This window comes from Drosophila mojavensis, unplaced genomic scaffold (assembly GCF_018153725.1).
Source record: "Drosophila mojavensis isolate 15081-1352.22 unplaced genomic scaffold, ASM1815372v1 contig_74, whole genome shotgun sequence".
Lineage (NCBI taxonomy): Eukaryota > Metazoa > Arthropoda > Insecta > Diptera > Drosophilidae > Drosophila > Drosophila mojavensis.
This window is the reverse complement of record NW_025318899.1, coordinates 5,112,513-5,130,721: the sequence shown is the minus strand read 5'-3', so window position 1 is coordinate 5,130,721 and position 18,209 is coordinate 5,112,513. Positions and strand designations below refer to the sequence as shown.

At 34.0% G+C, this 18,209-nt stretch overlaps 1 protein-coding gene across 10 annotated transcripts in view; it reads right to left on the bottom strand.

Moving 5' to 3' along the window:
* Positions 1-18,209, bottom strand: part of LOC6581485 (phosphatase and actin regulator 4) — a 148,782-nt gene that overhangs the window by 72,950 nt on the left and 57,623 nt on the right. For 9 of the 10 annotated variants that reach the window (XM_015161863.3, XM_015161860.3, XM_032731239.2 and 6 more), the window contains 2 exons: positions 2,212-2,376; positions 1,604-1,702 (listed from right to left, as the gene is read on the bottom strand). In XM_015161863.3, coding sequence (XP_015017349.2) covers positions 1,604-1,702; positions 2,212-2,376 — 264 coding nt within the window. The remainder of the gene's footprint in view (positions 1-1,603; positions 1,703-2,211; positions 2,377-18,209) is intronic. The other variant, XM_044009982.1, reaches the window with a different exon arrangement.

The following is an 18,209-nucleotide window of genomic DNA, read 5'->3' as shown; positions in this document are numbered from 1 at the left end:
GAGTGTCTGCCATATATTTCACTTTGTACATCTGCAATTGTCGTTTGGGGGGCTGTGACGGCTCGTCATGACTGAGGCGTGGCGGAAGGAAACAAACAAGAGCCACGGCTACGGACTCTGCCCCGCCCCGGCCCTGAACAAACAATTTAGCAAAGTGGAAACCTGGCTAAGCGTCGCCGTCGCCGTCGCCGTCGTCGTCGTCGTGACTGAAAGCCAAGTCAACGGGCCGCCTCGTCATCGGCTAAATCGTGCGTGGATTATGGCCAATTTCCGTTTTGCTCGTCTGTCATAGCGCACAAAGGCCAAAACTGAAAGCCAACGATACATTTGAGCGCCTGTGGTCGGGTTTCTGTTTTAGTTTCTTGGCCAAAACCAAGAAAAAAAAACCCAGAAAATACAAACAGTTTGCCAGGCTTTACTTATAAAACTTTTGTGCATAACAACAAAGCTCAATGGGGGATTAGATGTGAGCTATATGGCTTTCAAAGATTCGCTTAAGTAACACGGCATATACAAATACATATACATATGTATGGGAATATGTATACCGTTATGCAGCTCACAGTTGGCCAAAGTTTATGAAGTTGCGCTCGACGGGTAGCGAAACGATTTAGGAATTTAATAGAAAATAAATTGCCAAGGTTGAGCCAGAACCAGTTAGAAATTGCAGATAAATATCTTAATCTGGGCGAAGGAATTGAAATATTTTAATTGGAAATGCATTGAGTGAAGCGAGCTGGGCTTAAGAGACTTGAAGATACCTTACAAATAAACCAATCCATATTTGTTATAGTAAGAGCTTATTCATCAGGCTTAAGCTGAGATTCCCATTTCTTCTTCTATCTCACTCTAAAGTCCACTCTCACTCAACCTCGTTGGCTTATTATAAATGTCAGCATGACTTGAATGAAAATCGCAGAGAAAGGCGACAATGGATTTGATCAAATGTAAAAAGTGAATTCTTAAGAAAAAAATAAATAACAATAAAATGATAAAAAAAAAATAAATAAATAAAAAGCAAATTAGGAAAATTAAAAAGAAATGAAAAGAAAATAAAAAACGAATGGTGAAAGACAAACTGAAAGGAAGAATGAAAGAGGGAGGAGTAGACAGGAAAGCAAAGAAAAAGCGAAAGTTTGTGGAGCTAAAGGCAAAAGGATATGCTACAACTATGGAGGAAGGGAACGTTGTAAAAGGACAAATTAGAGGACGAGCACAAAAAGCATATAGGAACGAGATGGTCATCAAGGAAAATCTTGTGATAGATAAAAACAGTGGGAGATGGAAAGGAAAACATTTAGGGCTAATGATAAAGAAAAGACTGAATACACGGTGAAAAAACACAGCCTTTTAATAAGCAAAGGTGGAGGAAGATATAAGGAATAGAAGTAAAAGACCTTGGAAAAGAGGAAACTAAATGAAGAAGACAAGTTACAGAACAAATTCTTCTATATCTGGTTTAGGACTACTCGCTTTACTTCAATCGTTCACCTCTATTTCTAATTCAAATTCAGTTTCAATTTTTATATTCCTAACACTCTATCTCTTCGACTACCAATAAGAGAGCTACGATTTTCGACTAGTTCATAGCTCCAACACTCACCCGGTTCTGGTATATTGCCCAGCGGGCTCTCTGGCAACAGAATGCCCTTTTGCACTAGTTCATCGCGATTGGCACGTACAGAAATCTTGCGCTCCAGTGCTGTAAAGCAAATAGATGCAAATATTTAAATAATAATAAGAATAATAGTAAAAATAACAAGAATAATAAAATTAACATAAAAAACATAACAAAATGTCAGTAATAATAAAAAAAATGTAATGTAATAATAATAGGATTAATAATAATGAGCACTATGAGACCTATAATAACAATGTCAATGCCAATGACAATGACAATAACCATGACAATGATAATGATAATGATAATACTAATGCAACGGCAATAACAATGACAATGATATCGACAATATCCAACACAAGGACAATGACAATGGCAATATTAATGCCAATGTTAATGACAATGACAATAATAATAAACACAATGATAATGATAATGTTCTTGGCAATGACAAATAAAATGAGATTACCAATGACAATGACAATGTTAATGATAATGAAATTGCTAATGTCAATGACAATAACAATGTAAATGACAATTTTAATTATAATGATAATGATAATCTCAATAATAATAATCTGCTAACTTACATTTGGATGCAGCTTCGAATTTTTCGCTCTTCTTTTTTCGGCGCCATTTCCAGGGCTTGAAGAAGCGGCCGAGGGCGCTCAATTTGCTTTTACGCTCCAGGGGCGGGGTGCGGGTGCCAGAGCCCAAGCTATTTGTGCGTATGGCGGCGCCATTTTGTTTCTTGGCTGCAACGAGAGAGAGAGAGAGAAAGAGAGAAGATAAGAGATGAGTTGATAATTAACGGTGTCAAAGAAAACAAACGCAGCGCGGAAGCAGCTCAACAACTGTCCATAAATAGGCCGGCATGCCACGCCCCTACCCCATGTCGTCTCAGTGTGCGTGTGGCATGCGGCAATGCTGCAGTTGCAACATTAATATGTTGCTTGAAAGCAAAAATTGAAAAGCGAAAACAACTGCATAAAAAATACCATTAAATAATTTTCTTTATGCAATCAACAACTCGATGATGATAATAAAGATGAAGACGACGATGATGATGATGATGTTTTAACATCATTTGACAAATCAATTACAAATTCAAAACAAGTTTTTTGCAACGCGAAGAAGCAGAATGAGCTGCTGCATCAAAATTCTAAGCCATTATTGTTAGCCATTAAGAGCCATCGCCTGGCCTGCATACAAATGGCCAAAAGCCCACTTGACTGCGAGCCAAATCTAATTGGCTAAGAGTGAACCAGAGCCAGAACCAAAGCCGGAGCTAAGCTTAAGATAGCCAACGATTGCCTCGACTACTTAGTATCGCTTCAGATATGTAACTGGAGGAGGGGGCCGATTGCCAAAAAGTGGGAGTGGCAGAGGCCAAAACAGGAGAAATAAAACAAAATTCCCTCCAACTGCTGTGGCAGCTGTTTCTCATTTGTTGTTGTTGTTGTTGTTGTTGTTGTTGACTCTGATGCTGCCTAAAGATAAGCTGGGCACACTCACACACACCCACACACACACACACACACGAACAGCATTGAAGCGTTGAAATTAGGCTACCTACAAATAGCTGGAGGAGCAAAGCAGAAGAGCGCAAAAGAAGAACAGAATAAAAACAACATAAAATAGTAAAAAAAAAAAAAAAATAGTAAAAAAAAATAGTTTGGAGAATGACAGCAAAAGAGCGAATTTTAAATGCTCTATAGATATAGTGTGTAATATGCCATATACTTAACACATAAAAACATCATAAAAACTTCGCATATAAAGTTTATCTGGTCATAAAATTCTAAACTAATTCAATAAAAAATCCGTATATGGTCCGGAAAGACGCAGCTCTGTACATTACAGCCATAAAATACCCTGTAAATAAGTCTCATTTATATAAAACATAAATATTTCAGCACTGAGATATCTGAGACATAAATCTATTGAATTTATATATACATATATATAGGTATCCTAAGTATATTATGGAAGTTTCAGTCTCTGCTGTTCAGCTTAATTTTATTTATTTTTTTAGTTTTTATTTATATTTTCTAATTTTTATTTTTAAGCTATTATTTATTTTTTTTAATTTTTTTTTTTTTAAAGCTATTATTTATTTATTTTTTTATTTATTTATTTTTTATTTATTTATTTTTTTTATTTATTTATTTATTTTTTTTTTATTTATTTTTTTTTTTTTTTTTAATATTAAATCTTTCATATTTTCTTTACATTAATTAAGCAGAATATTATATTCAGCTATAGCTCTTCTATTTTTGAGTGCTAACTAAAATGTGTGCAGATTTGGAATATGAATTTTTAATTACTAAGCTATATTATAATATAATACAAATTATTCATATACAATAAATAATATTTATATTCCTATTTATTTATTTTTTACAAGTAAAAGTTAACTTTTACACAAATGTTTTTACAGCTAAATCTATATTTATTTTCAAACTCCAATATTTTCTAAATATTTTGTTTAACTATTTTATTGTTTTGTTTGTTTTCAAGTTCAAGTTCAGAACTCTTAAGAATTAAATTACTTTCAACCTAAAACTTATTTTATTAACTTTATAAACTAAGTTGTTTCTCTCATTAAACACAGATTCGCTGAACTTTAAACTCCGCTTAAAATTAACTCTGAAATTCCGCTGTTAGGTAGTCATATTTAAGAAACCTCTTGAAATGATTCCCCTATATTCTTAAAATATAATTTTCTCATATATCATTTAGCAATTCCCTAAAATACTTTCACATTTCACATCCAAAACTTCAATTGAAACTTTTCTTTTCGCACAGCTTTAATTGAATTTCCTTTGCTTTCAACTTCAACTTCAGTGGCCAAGTTGTTGTAGCCGCTCCGCTGCTGAAGCGTATTTATAAATACCGCAAAATTGTGGCAAATGGGCTAAGAACTATTTGGCTTCCTTTTAGCCAGGGCGCATGGCGCATGGACTGGGCCAAGCTGCTGTCGGCCCGTCCCAATTGTGGTCAATTGTTGAAGCAGCTTTTCATGCTTGATTTCAGTTGCATAACGAGCGGGAGACACTCACAGAGAGAAAGAGAGAGAGAGAGAGAGAGAGAGGGAAAGGGAGGAAGAGGGGGGGTAGAGAATGTGTGTCAAGCTGAGAGAGAAACCACTCGGATTGAAGCTGTTGCACGTGAATGACATGCAACGTGCAACATTGTGCTGCACAGCCCGAAGGCAACGGCAACGACAAAAACAAATAACCGCAAAAAAACGACAACAACAACAAAACAAAATAAGTAAACGGAAATGCAGCCACATTTAAATGGCGCCAGAGAAAATAGCGAGCATTTTTCACCAGCAGCTGAAGCTTAAAGAAAAACTGAAACTGAAACCATATTTAAGCTGCGAAAAATCTGCTTAAATTTTTTACAGCTTACAGCGTTATGTCTCTCTCCCTCACTCTTTAAGGTGTGTGCGAAAAATGAAGAAGAAGAGAAAAAGAATGAAACCAGTTTTTGGCTTTCGACTTTTTGGAGGGAGCCAAGTTTAACAACGGCAGCTGCTCCATGGTGCAGCACAGGCCACGGCAATAAGCGACAAGGGCGGCAACAACAATAACAACAACAACAAAAGTCAACAACAATGTTGTATTTTTTTTTTTTAAATATTTTATGCGAACGCGTGGAAAACGAGTTTTCGCGAAAGTTGTTGGGTTCCATTGTTTTGTGTTTGTTGTTGTTGCTGTTGTCGTTTTTGTGGCTCCACTGTATTTTGTTATTCTCGCTTGAATACCCCTCGAAATCCATAACACAAATACGGCTGGCAACAACAACAACAACAAAATATTCTTAAATAAATTCTGTACAAAAATTTTATGTGCGTCTGTACATTTGGACACAGCATCAATATGGGCGGCCTGGCAAGGGGGCGTGTGCATAACTTAATACAATTTATGACAAAGCACATACATTTATATATCTCGTAGTCTATGAATAGTTTAGGCGCATATCGAATGGCGACTTAAGCTAAAGTTCGGAAGGTTTTCGGATGGAGTTTACAGACTTCTCAATAGAGCTGCATATATTTCTTTAAGCTACTTTTAAATAGTGTTTAATGATTTTAAAACTTAAGAATGAGTACTTAAAAATAGTATTTAAAAAATAATATTGTATTTAAAAAAATTTATGTATAAAAAAAGTTTTTTTAAATATATTATAAAAATATAAAAATACAAAAATTTGTAAACAAAATATTTTTAAAAAAATTTTAGATAAAATAATAAATATCGAACTAAACTTAAAAAAACTATATAAATATGTAAAAAAAGAAATAATAATATTAATACAAAATATTAATAAAAAAAATAATAATAATAAAAAATTTAAAATATTAAGAAATAAATAAAAAATTAAAAAAAATATTGTAGTATTAAAAAAAAAGTTAGACAAATAAAAAAGATGCTGAGAATAAAATAAATCATTTTTTTTTTAAATAAAATATATTATATTTTTAAAAATAAAAATGATTTTAAATGAAAACATAAAATATATTTGTTTTATATAAATAGAATATAATAGAATATATATAAAAAGAATATATATAATATAGAGAAATGTATGAATAGAATTTGAAATATATGTATACATATATAAATTGAATATAGTAAAAAGTTCTGCCAGCCAAGGACTAAAAACAACTGCATTATGACAAAGTTGTAAAAGTTTAAAAGTAAAATAAAGATAGTCTGCATGTCAATCTATACTATATATATAATATATCTAAAAGTTTTCAACACTTTGATGCACAGCTCAAGCATTGCTCGACTGCCAGCCAAGGAGAACAGCAAACTGCATTTAGCAAAGTTATTTGCAACTACTAAGATATTTACCCCTAAGGTCTGTTCCAGTTATCATATATATATATATATATAAACCTCTATCATATCTATCACAACCAGGCCGCAATCTATATCACTCTTTCCATTTATATATATACATTTATCATGCATTTCATATATACATAGGCATATAAGAGCTTATGTAAATTGTCAATTGTCGTGTTCCACTTAAAGCTCTGTCAAGTGGATAGGTATGTGTGTGTGTGTATATATATGTGCTGATAACTAAGCCAAACACATTGACAGCAAAAATCAGAGCAACAAATTTTTATTTGCACAACGTGACAAAGCGCTGAAATCTTGAACCAAACTAAATGAAAGTAAAATGGAACCGACAAATAAAAATAATACAAAAAAATATATTTAAATGCAAATCAGAAATAAATAATAATTTCGATTAAATTGTGAAACATTCAAGCTGCATAGAAAACGCCCAACGAAAATAACAAAAATAAAATGAATTAACATGTCAAAAGCCAAAGTCAAAGCGAAATAACGAAAGTGAGTCGAGCTTAACTGACTGTTTAATGCTCTTTCACTAACCCAAAAAAAAAAAAAAAATTGATTAAAATATTGCTTTAATGCAATTTACCACGCCCCAATTCATAGTTAGACTCTGTAGAAACAAAACTGCGAATAAGAAGAATAACATGGAGTGAACGACTCTTTTTTCTGAACTATAGAAGATTTATTTCTATACATTCTCATTAAGGAAATTTCAAATTTTGAGATCTTCAGTAATTACTAATTTTTTACGCTTCTATTGAAGCTAGACAAGAATCCAATTTCCGAAATACAAGTCTCTTGCTCACTCATTCTCGCCCTCTCTCTCTCTTTCTCTCTCTATCATCAAATTCTCTCCCGCTATAACCAACCAAGCCAAATTATTGACAGGCAAACCAATATGCCCCTTTACACTTACTGAACCAGCATGCATACAAAAACATTAGTTGAGAGTCAAAAAACGTGTTAAGCCAAAATGAAAATTGCTGAAAAAAACTCAAGCCAAAAATTAAAATGGCTAAATATAGCTAAAGCAAAATTTGTGCGACTTTTTAGTCGGCACTTTCGAAATAAAAAAAATCTAACAAAACTACAGAAAAATGTTTGCTCGAAGGTCGCAGGCGACGCTAATTGAGGCGACGCCAACAAAATACAGTAAAATGTGTTACAACAACAACAACGACAACTTGAATTGCCACAACAACAATGCGATTACTGAACTAATTTGCGGCCGTCCGTCCGGTCTGTCCGCCTTGCCGCCTTTCCGCCTGTCTGTCGATTTTGATTGCAATATGAAACCTGAAATTAATTGTAATTACAAAGAAACTACAACAGATAAAGGCAGGGGCGCGTGCGAGTGTGTGTGAGTGTGCGTGTGCGTGCGTGTGTGTGTGTAGGTGTGTAGCCTACCCAATTGCCTGTCGGCGTAGTGGCAGCGGGGGCGTGACAGCGTGTAGTGTCAGTGGGGAGGGGAAGAGTGAGAGCGAGGGGAGGTGCTGCCAAATTTACGCCTGGCCTGGCACGTATTTTGACAACGGCGCTTCGGTAATGGCCAAAGCTAAATAGTAAATGCTAAATGGAAATTGATGCTAGTTAGTAACGGATATTAGATACACTATAGAATGAGCAAGAGGGAGGGAGGGAGGTAGAGAGGAAGAAAAAGCTAAAAGTCTGCGATATATCAAATATTCATAGGAATAATCTCTATCCCTCCCTTGCTTGTTTGCACGCTCTCTCTCTCTCTCTCTGGCTCTTATTCTCTCACTCATTATATTAATATATCTCTTTATATCGCCACTAATATCAATTGGTATATACTCATATCTATATGGCTTTCATTTCATATTCATTTATCTATTAGTTATAAACCATATCTACACCCGATATGCCCTCTAGTACCCCACCTAATAGGGTATCCATCTATCGCTCTGTTCTTATTAAAAATTCCATTTTGCTATTGCAGTGTCGCCGGTGTCGCTGCCGTTTGGCAAAGCGCAGCGCAGCGTTCACTGCACATGCACAAAATTCAAATCACATTACGTATACGCAACGTTGCGCAGGCGATAGAAAACGTGAGCGTATCACACTGGCAATGGGCAACACACACACACACACACACACACACACACACACACACACAGACACTGCTGCGAGTGGGTTTCTCTCTCACTGTGTGTCTGAATGACAGCTGCGGCACTGAAGCGCAGCCAATGCCAAAAAAAAAAAAAAAAAAAAAAAAACTAAAAACTAAAAAAAGGTGACAGCTAGATGTGAAAAGTGCGGCGCAACTTTAACTCCACTGTCGATAGTTGTTGACTTTGGATTTATGATGTGCAGTCATCAAATCTTTTCGAGAAACTTATACTCTGGACTAACTTGTTAAACTTGAACAACTTCAATCAAAACTATTGAGATTCTCATTAAAAAATTATTATTTACGAAAAGTTTACACAAGTGCAAATGTTTGGCGGTAACTTTGAATAAGAATATGAAAAAAACTGTTCTGTGATAAGTTTGAATAATAGACATTTGAAAAATAAAATAATCGTTTGCATTCTTTTATATTATGAAGACTATGCATTGTGTATTATTCATTCTGTTTTATTATTTTATTAATTATTTGCTATTCATTTTTGTTATCAGTTTTTTTATTAATTTTTTTTTTTATCTGATTTTTTTTTATTTTTTTTTTTATTAATTTTTTATTTGATTTATTTATTTTTTTTAAATAATATTTTTCTATTTATCATTTTTTTCTATTTATTTTATATATATATAAATATATATATATATATTTTTTATATTTATTGTTTTTTATTTTTATTTTTTTTTTATATTAATATTTTTTTATTTATTTTTTTTTATATTAATATTTTCTTATTTTTTTTTTATTTTTTTTTTTTTTTTTTTTCTTTCTTTCTCTATATTCTTATATCTCAAGAAATACCTTCAAAATTTTGTGTTATACTTTTGCGCAAACATTACTAAATATATTAAATATGCTATTTAACTCAGAATAAACTTTCAGACATCAATGTTTATCAATGAGCGTATATAGAACGCCCTTAATTCGCATTCATTGTTTCATTTATATTTTAATGCACCAACTCAATTCGACCTCCCATTATTTATATATATTAGGCAAACCCGAATGAGCGCAATACCACAATGATTAAAGCTAAATCCCTCACCCATTCACGCAGTATTTGTAACTCCCTCACAACCTCATCCCGCTGCTATTACGCCCGCCCTTCGCTCTGCCATTTGACAGTTTGCACGCGTACATCAAAGTCAAAGTCAATTACGATAGACAATTCCGACGATTACGTGTACGAGAAAATACAAATAAAACACGCATAACTCTCGCAATTGACCAAAAATGTATATATATGATTGCGTTGATAACATACGAGTAACATACAGAGAGATAGATAGATAGATAGAGAGAGAGAAATATAGAATGAGATTTAGGGAAAAAAAAAGTCCATGAATAACAAATAGCTATGATTCATGAAATTTCAGAGAATGAGCGATAGACAACGATCACAAAGATAAAAAAATAACAAATGACATATTAAATGCAAAATCGTAAATCGAAAAATAGAGAGAGAGAGATATATATATATATAGTCGTTGTTGTTGGGCCAATTAAAAGGCATTTTGCACGCAGCTCAACTATCAGCTAATTGCATTTAAATTGCATTTGACATTTGACATATATCTGTATATACGATACGTTGACATTCAATCAACTGCATTTCAACTAAAAATAGCTGAGCACAAATGAGTAATATAATGAGAATCGCAGAGAAGGGCACATGTGGAACAAGCGACATGCGACAGTTGAGTGTCGGAGCAGTTGTCAATTAGTAGGTAAAAGGGTGAGGTTACTAATGCAATAAATGCTACACATAGAGTGGGGGTTACGAGTCGCGAAACTGATGTGCAGGAAATACCATAGGAATAGAAAGCAAATAGAATATTTCACTATCAAGAAGTACACAAATTTTGGAAAAAAACAAATTAGAGATTTGTTGTGATAAAGACAAGAAGATGAATAGAAGACAGGAGAATGAGAGTTAACAAGGGATATTGGGTGAGAAGCAGAGAGAGGTGGAAAGAGAGAGAGCGAGAGTGAGAGAGAAAAGCTGAGAGATATAACGACAGAGATAATAAAAGAAACAGTGAAAGAGAGAGATAATGAAAGACAAATAGAAAGAGAACGAGAGAGAGAGAGAGAGAGAGAGAGAGAGAGAGAGAGAGAAAGACAGAGAGGCAAAGAGACAGATATTGGAACATGGATATAATGAAATAGAGATATAATGGAAGTGAAAATATAATGAACGAAAGACTGACAGAATAAGACAAAGAGAAAGAGAAAGAGGTAGAAAATGGCGAGATGAGGATGATGATGATGAGTATCCGATGAAGTAAAATATTGAGAACAAGTAAGAAAGCTCTAGTCGAGACTACTCGACTACGAGATCCCCTGAACCCTTGGAGTAATAGCTATTTCAATAATTTTTCGCGTCTTTCAGCTTACACAAGAAACACGCACACACACACACACACACGCACGCACGCACGCACACACAGGCATACATACACACATACATACAAACATACACACACACACACATACACAAACAATTACATACATATACACACACAAGCATAAACACGCATGGGCGGCAGTGAGCGCTTACTATGAGAACTTAATTGCTTAATAACTTTTTTGGGACGTACGATCTTCATGAAACTTTCAGATTATGATTATGACATGGATATGCATGTAATTGCCAAAGCACAAGTCTCTAGTATTTGAAATACGCTTTTTACAAAAGTGTGGGTGAGGGGGTGAATTTAAGGGTGGGGGGTAAATTTTAACAAAAACCGAAATTGTATAAATTGCATATAGGCATACATTAAAATTTTGGAGACTCTAGCAATAAAGGTGTAGAAGATATAATTTTATAACTGGTTTTCGATAAGGTTTTTTATCGATAAAAAAAGATTGGGATGAGTTATCGATTTTTAATGATAAACTTGATATGCGCGCTGTAATTACGAACATTTTAAAAAAAATTTGAAGTCTCTAGCTCTTATATCTTCTGAAATCGACGCGTTCATACATACGGACAGACGGACAGACGGACAGACGGACGGACGGACAGACGGACAGACGGACAGACAGACGGACAGGGCCAAATCAACTCAGCTCGTCGCCCTGATCAAGAATATATATACTTTGTGGGGTCTGCCACGCCTCCTTCTGCCTGTTACATACATTTCAACAAAACCATTATACCCTGATTTCCCATTGAAAATGGGTTCAGGGTATAAAAAGAAGCAGGGACTTTTGAGAGAATGATAGAGCAATGGAGTCGTAAAGCCAGAGGAGAGATAAATGTAAAGAGTTGTATAAAGAGATGTATACTGGGAGAATTCCACAACATTATTAAGGTCTCAATAAATCAGGATACTGAAATATATGTATATATGTATATACATTATGACATTGGCTATCCTGTTACACATCAACTCTTCAATTTGAAATACCCATTGCCAGAGCCAAAGAGCACGAGCGAAGAATGCAGTGAAGCGCGCTGTCTGTCACCCGCAGGCAGCTCAAATTACCAACAGCAACAGCAACAACTTTTATTAATTTGATTTCGGTTCTGATGAGGTGGGCTCGCACTCGCAGTGGGGCAGCTCGAGTGCAGTGCGGTGCGGGGCAGAGCGGGATGTCGTTAGCCTGCCGCTCGGTGGCATGTTTGGAAAATTTACAACATTGTTCTGTCGCCAAAGTGTGGCTGTGGGCAAACAAGTTTATGGGACAAGCCGCAAACAAAAACAGAAAACAGAACAACAGCAACAACTACAATAAAAACAACAACATTTTTCGGACATAAAGCATGAGCCTAACAAAAAAAAATGCAAACGATGAGCAGCATATGGCCAAATATTTGCACGAGAACAAAGAATGGGGGGAAAAAAAAAAGAGAAACACACGGAAAATTGAAGAGGAAAACAAATAAAATTCCATTTTCAATTAACATAAAACTTGTGTAAATCAAAACGCACAAATTGCGAAACGAGCGTGTGCGGGCCTCAGCCAATAAGTATCTGACAGATACAAATACACAGCATCAGATACAGATACAGATGCAGATGCAGACACACACAGATACAGCTGCAGGTTTAAAGTGTACCACAAACTAATTAAAAACATTTCAATTTCACTGCAGTTGATTGCTAAATTGTTTGGCTCTTAAACAAAGCAGATAGAGCTTATATATGTATATAGATCTCCTTTATATTTATCTGGAATTTGTGCGTGGGCTTTTGCGTTTTGTTTAGCCAGACAGCTACAAAATAGTTTAGTTAAATGTGCGAAAATGTTTATAAAAAAAATTTTTATTTATATTTACGTTTCAATTGCAGTTTGTTTTTTGTTTACGTTTGATTATGTCTGAGCTATGCCTAAAAAATAGTGTAGTTAAATGAAAAGTGGGGCAAAACAGGAAACTATTTAGATATTTACTCTCGACTACTTGGGTATTATGAGCAGATATATGGTAAACAAATATACTTGCTTATGAATTTGGTATGGGAGGTACATAAAATGCATATAAAACAGCTAAAGAGGCTTTATTTAAGGGGAAATAAATGGATTTGGATCTAGTATACAAAATAAAACAAAAATCAAAATTGTATAAAATACACATGCATCTATATACCAAATTTGGATAGCTCTAGCTCTAAAGATAGACGAAATATAATTTTATAGCTGATTTTTTAAAGGGTTTCCATTCGATAACACTAAAACTGGTGTAGTTATCGATTTTTCGAAACAAGCTCTGTCTGCGAGTGCTACTGAAGGACCTACTAAACAAATTTCAAGTTTCTAGCTTTTAAAGGTTATGAGATCAAAGCGTTAACAAAATAATAAATCAAATTTAAATGTAAAATTTTTCTTCAAACATTTCATCAAATCCTCCTCCCTCTCTATAGTGTTTACAGATTAATGCGAAATTTCTCTACACACAACACATACTCAATCAATTTTGTAGCTTACAAACTTTTGCTAGCTTATCAAAAGGCAATTAAAAACTTGCATATTGTAGCCTGGGCCAAAACAAATATCGCACATGCACAAACAGTCTAAGGCGAAAGTTATATCCTTTGTTGTAGTTAAAATAGTTAACAGCAAGATAAACTATAAAGAACAGTTAATGAAATTTTTGTTGTTTGAAAACTTTTGTCAAATAGCAAACAGAGAGAGGAAAGAGAAACTTTGAGTCGAACGAATTGGCAGTTGGCCAAGATAAATATTGACCTGAAGGACAGATAGATAAGCAGCAATTATGATTGCTCGCTTTCAACTTTGTGGCTTATCCAAGCCGCAACACTTTGACGAGACTGTACCGCAAATTGATATCACGGACTGCTGGACAGTCGGATAGCGAGACAGTTAGCCAGGCAGACACTTGACCTGCAATCCAGCCTCAGTTGCAATTCCGTTTTAATTAAAGCAAATGAAAACTGACGGCAAATGCATGGGGGAAAAAAAATGTATGTAAAGTCAAGTAAAGGAACTCTTATTTATATCTTCATTAATAATGCGAAAAATGAGTGGAAGAAGAGGCTGTAGAAAAGTGAGTGCTGATTGAAATAACATTTTAATGAATCTGGCGCTGGCCACGTGCCACATGAGCAGCATCAGATGAGATCATCAAACAGCATTCGAAATCAACGCCAAGTCGATTCGTTGACCGATTGAATCGTCCCATCGTCTCATCATCTTCAAATTGAATGTATTCACAATTTGCATAATCCAAAACACAAAATGTACTGAGAGTGAATAATTTAAAACTGAATTGCGCCGTTCTCTCAAGTGCAAGGCAGTGCGATAAAGTCAATCTCTCATTGTCATTAATTGATTCTTTAAACATTTATTTGTTGTATTTATTGTCAACGAATTTAGGGCTTTAAGCGTTAAATAAAAATCAAAAATATTTAGAAATAAATATTTTGGGATACCAAAAATTTAAGTATAACTAGCTTCATATAAAAAATGCTCAGCTATGCTTTAAGAACAGCTATTTATTTGTTGATAGTAATCGATTTTCCTTTATCAATTAATATTTATCGATTTTTAATACATCAGTAAATGTGCTCATAAATTCATCTTTTTACCTAAGACGTCTGCAGCTTCAAGAACTTTACATACAATAAATATACAGATTTATCGATTTTTAGTAAAAACTTAACAATCAAATTAATATTTATTTGCCAGTTACAAAGAAGCGTATCTTATGCTAACAAATTAATCTGAATATGCTCGCCACAAAGCTTGTCAAAATTTAACTTTCCTTAACTTTTACTTTCATATAAACAGCTACTAATCAATATTTATCGATCTTAGATGCTTAGCATAAAATATGTTAACAAATTAAGCCGTAACTCTTATAGATAAACAAAGCTTGGCAAAATTTAACTTTCATTAGACTGTAAAAAATTACTTTCCTACTGACAGCTACTATCGATTTTTATCGATTTTCTTATAAGCAACGCCCGCCTTTCCCCATTTATATTGTTTTGCTTTGTGCAGCACACAACAAAACAGTTTCTAGTTCGGATGTTGCTTTGTTTTTTCTTCGAGTGTAGCCTCTCAGCTGAAGGTGCGGCCGACATTTGATCGATCATTGTTCGACTTTTGATTTGTGATTTGTTACTTGTGATTTGGTGTCGGGCCCAAAGTGACAAGTTTATTGGCATAGTTAAGGCATAGTTAGTCGCAGAGCGAGCTGTCTGCGGCGAGGGCCATTAGGCACAGCGTGTCGCATTAATCAGGCAGCTAGAAAGGCTTTGATCTTCATGGGGTCAATGTGGCTTTGACTTATGACTTGTACATTTGATGGCGGCATTTTATTTTCTGCTTCTCTTTTTTATTATTGTATTCGTGTTGTTGTTTTTTTTTTATGAATGCTCTCGAAAAGGTCTAGAGATGCCGCTGGCTAAAATGCTTAAACGCTTTTGCTGCTTGTTAATTGAAGTTTAACTCTGCTCTAAGTGGCAATTCATTTGACCAGAGGCCACGGATGAGGTCTACACTGGACTGTACACGATTTCTCGACTTGAACTTCGATTTGTGGAACTTGAACTTGAGATAGTGGAAGCTAATTTTCAATTGAACACAGACGATGAACGCTTGAGCAGCTTTTGAGTTAATAATACCTGCAACTTCAGTTTAGATCATGTTAAGGCAAGTGCAGAGCCCATTGAAAGAAGACATATGAAGAGGATCTTTGATGATGATGATGACATGATGAAGATCTTACGGAATTCAGAGTGTGTTGGTAAATAATTTGAGTGCTCTGTCAATATATCTAGATTTCAGCTTAACAAATTATAATCATAAATACAAATTGTTGAATTGGCAATAAAGTGAACTCTTCATTCATGCCCTAGCCTCAGATTTGAGGCTTCGCATCCATTATCAGAATAGTCATTCATAAAAAAGCTTCTTCAAGATATTTTCTTCTCATTATTAACCCATTTCTATTATCTATTACTATTATTATCTATTACTATTATTTTTTACAGTTTATATTCTATATTTTATATTTTATATTCTATATTTTATATTTTATATTTTATATTTTATATTTCATATTTTATATTTTATATTTTATATTTTATATTTTATATTTTACTTTGCCTTTCTATGAGCAAAAACCTTGACTCTTAATGGCTAAAAAAAATTGAATAAAAAATTAAGAGTAGCAAAAAAAAATTACTTTCAATACATGGGGCATACTATGTTCTTAAAGCTCAGATAATACTTAAAAAATTATGTTATTGAAGCATTCTCTTATTTTTTAAGCTGCAGAAGCGTCCATGTTTTAGACATTGAAAGCCGTAAACCAATAACTAATATTTTTTGTGTATATACAGACATATTTTTTAAACAATTTTAATTGACTATTAAGATTAACATATATTGCTATTAAGATGTTCGAATTCAGTAACTTCATTTTCTTCGACCAATATTTTTTTGTCAGTTTATTTGACGATCGATAAATAATTTTTTGTAGACACATATAATTATATTGAACATGTGAAACTTATATTTATATTTATATTTAATTTCTAAGCAAGTTTGCAGCTCCGTTTGCCATTTGAACACAGACGCCAGACTTTATCAATATGATGAAAGCTCACGTTCTATGCGGGCATTTCTTATCTTTGCATAGCATACATATATAAATACAAACACATATATATAGTATTTTATATCTGCCACAATCGATGACAAAGAGTTTCTTTAGATTGCTGCCTCTCGCTCGTTCTTTAAAAGACAACAACAAAAATTTCAATTGAGTTATGCATGCTTTATCGACAGCTCAACAAAAAGATCAACTCGGAACATTTATATTATTTATTATTTACAATGAGAAAAAAACAACTTAGAGAAGAAGACAAAACGCCCCAGCTCAAAGCAAAGCTCGTTGCAGCTGCTATTTTTAAAGCGTGACTGCACAAAATAATATTAAAAATAATAAAAAAAAATAAAAAAAAAAACAAAATCTTATACAACTTGTCGTTTAGCTAAACGATGAGAACAATAAACGTGGCCGATCAACAACATCATCATCAACTTGATTATGTTCATATTAATGAGCTGTAGCTGGAGCTGAGCCTCATTAGCACCTCAACGCTCGCTCGCCCACAACAAGATTCCCGCAATTGTGTTGGAAGATTGTAAACAAATGGAAATTGTTAACAAGTATGTGAGTTAGCTTGCGTAAGACATGCGATTGAGGATAGAGAGGGAGAAAGAGAAGAAGAAAGATAAAGAGAGAGAGAGAGAGAGAGAGAGAGAGAGAGAGAGAGAGAGAGTGATACAGCAAGCGAATCAAACCATAAATAGCGACAAAGTTAATCAGCAAACACTCGACGTCAATTTATTGATTAATACCCTTCGATTAGCGTGCCATCGAAATAAACCAATATAGCCATGCCATACCATGAGTAGGCAAGGGAGGGGGCGTGGCAGAGGAGCAGCGAGGGATGAGTGGAGCACGCTTGTGGCCGAAATTTGTTTTCAATGTTGACTGTCAATAGGCGCCGGCAAGTCGGACAAACAGGACAGCCGCCAAGTGTCTGGGGAGATGATGTAAGACGTGAGAATAGACTGAGAGATACCCTGGAAATTGATATCAGAGAGGTAAGTAAAGAAGAACGTATAGAAAGACAATAGATTAGATTTTCGATGAAGGAAGAAGAATATGTGCTATAGAACTATAAACTTTGCAAGTATAGACTATGTATACCCTGTAAATATAAAGTTAAGAAAGAAGAGAAAAAGTGGTAATTGCAACAACATGAATTCCAATAAATTGTTGTTGAAGAAAAAATTGTAAATTATATTCCCTAAGCTATATTAAAAGAGTATAGTCTAAGAAATACCCTTGAAAATGTAAATTTTTTTCCTTAAGCTATATTACAAGAGTATCGACAAAGAAATTTCCTGGGAATGTATATGAACTTGAGGAAATGAAAGCAAAATTGTTTATTAAGAAAACAAAAGATAATCAAATTCTTAACTTATACAAGAGATATGCAAATGTATACGCTAAGAAATACCCTAGAAATGTTAGTGAAAGCAATAAATGAGGATTTGGACAACAAGACATGAGAAA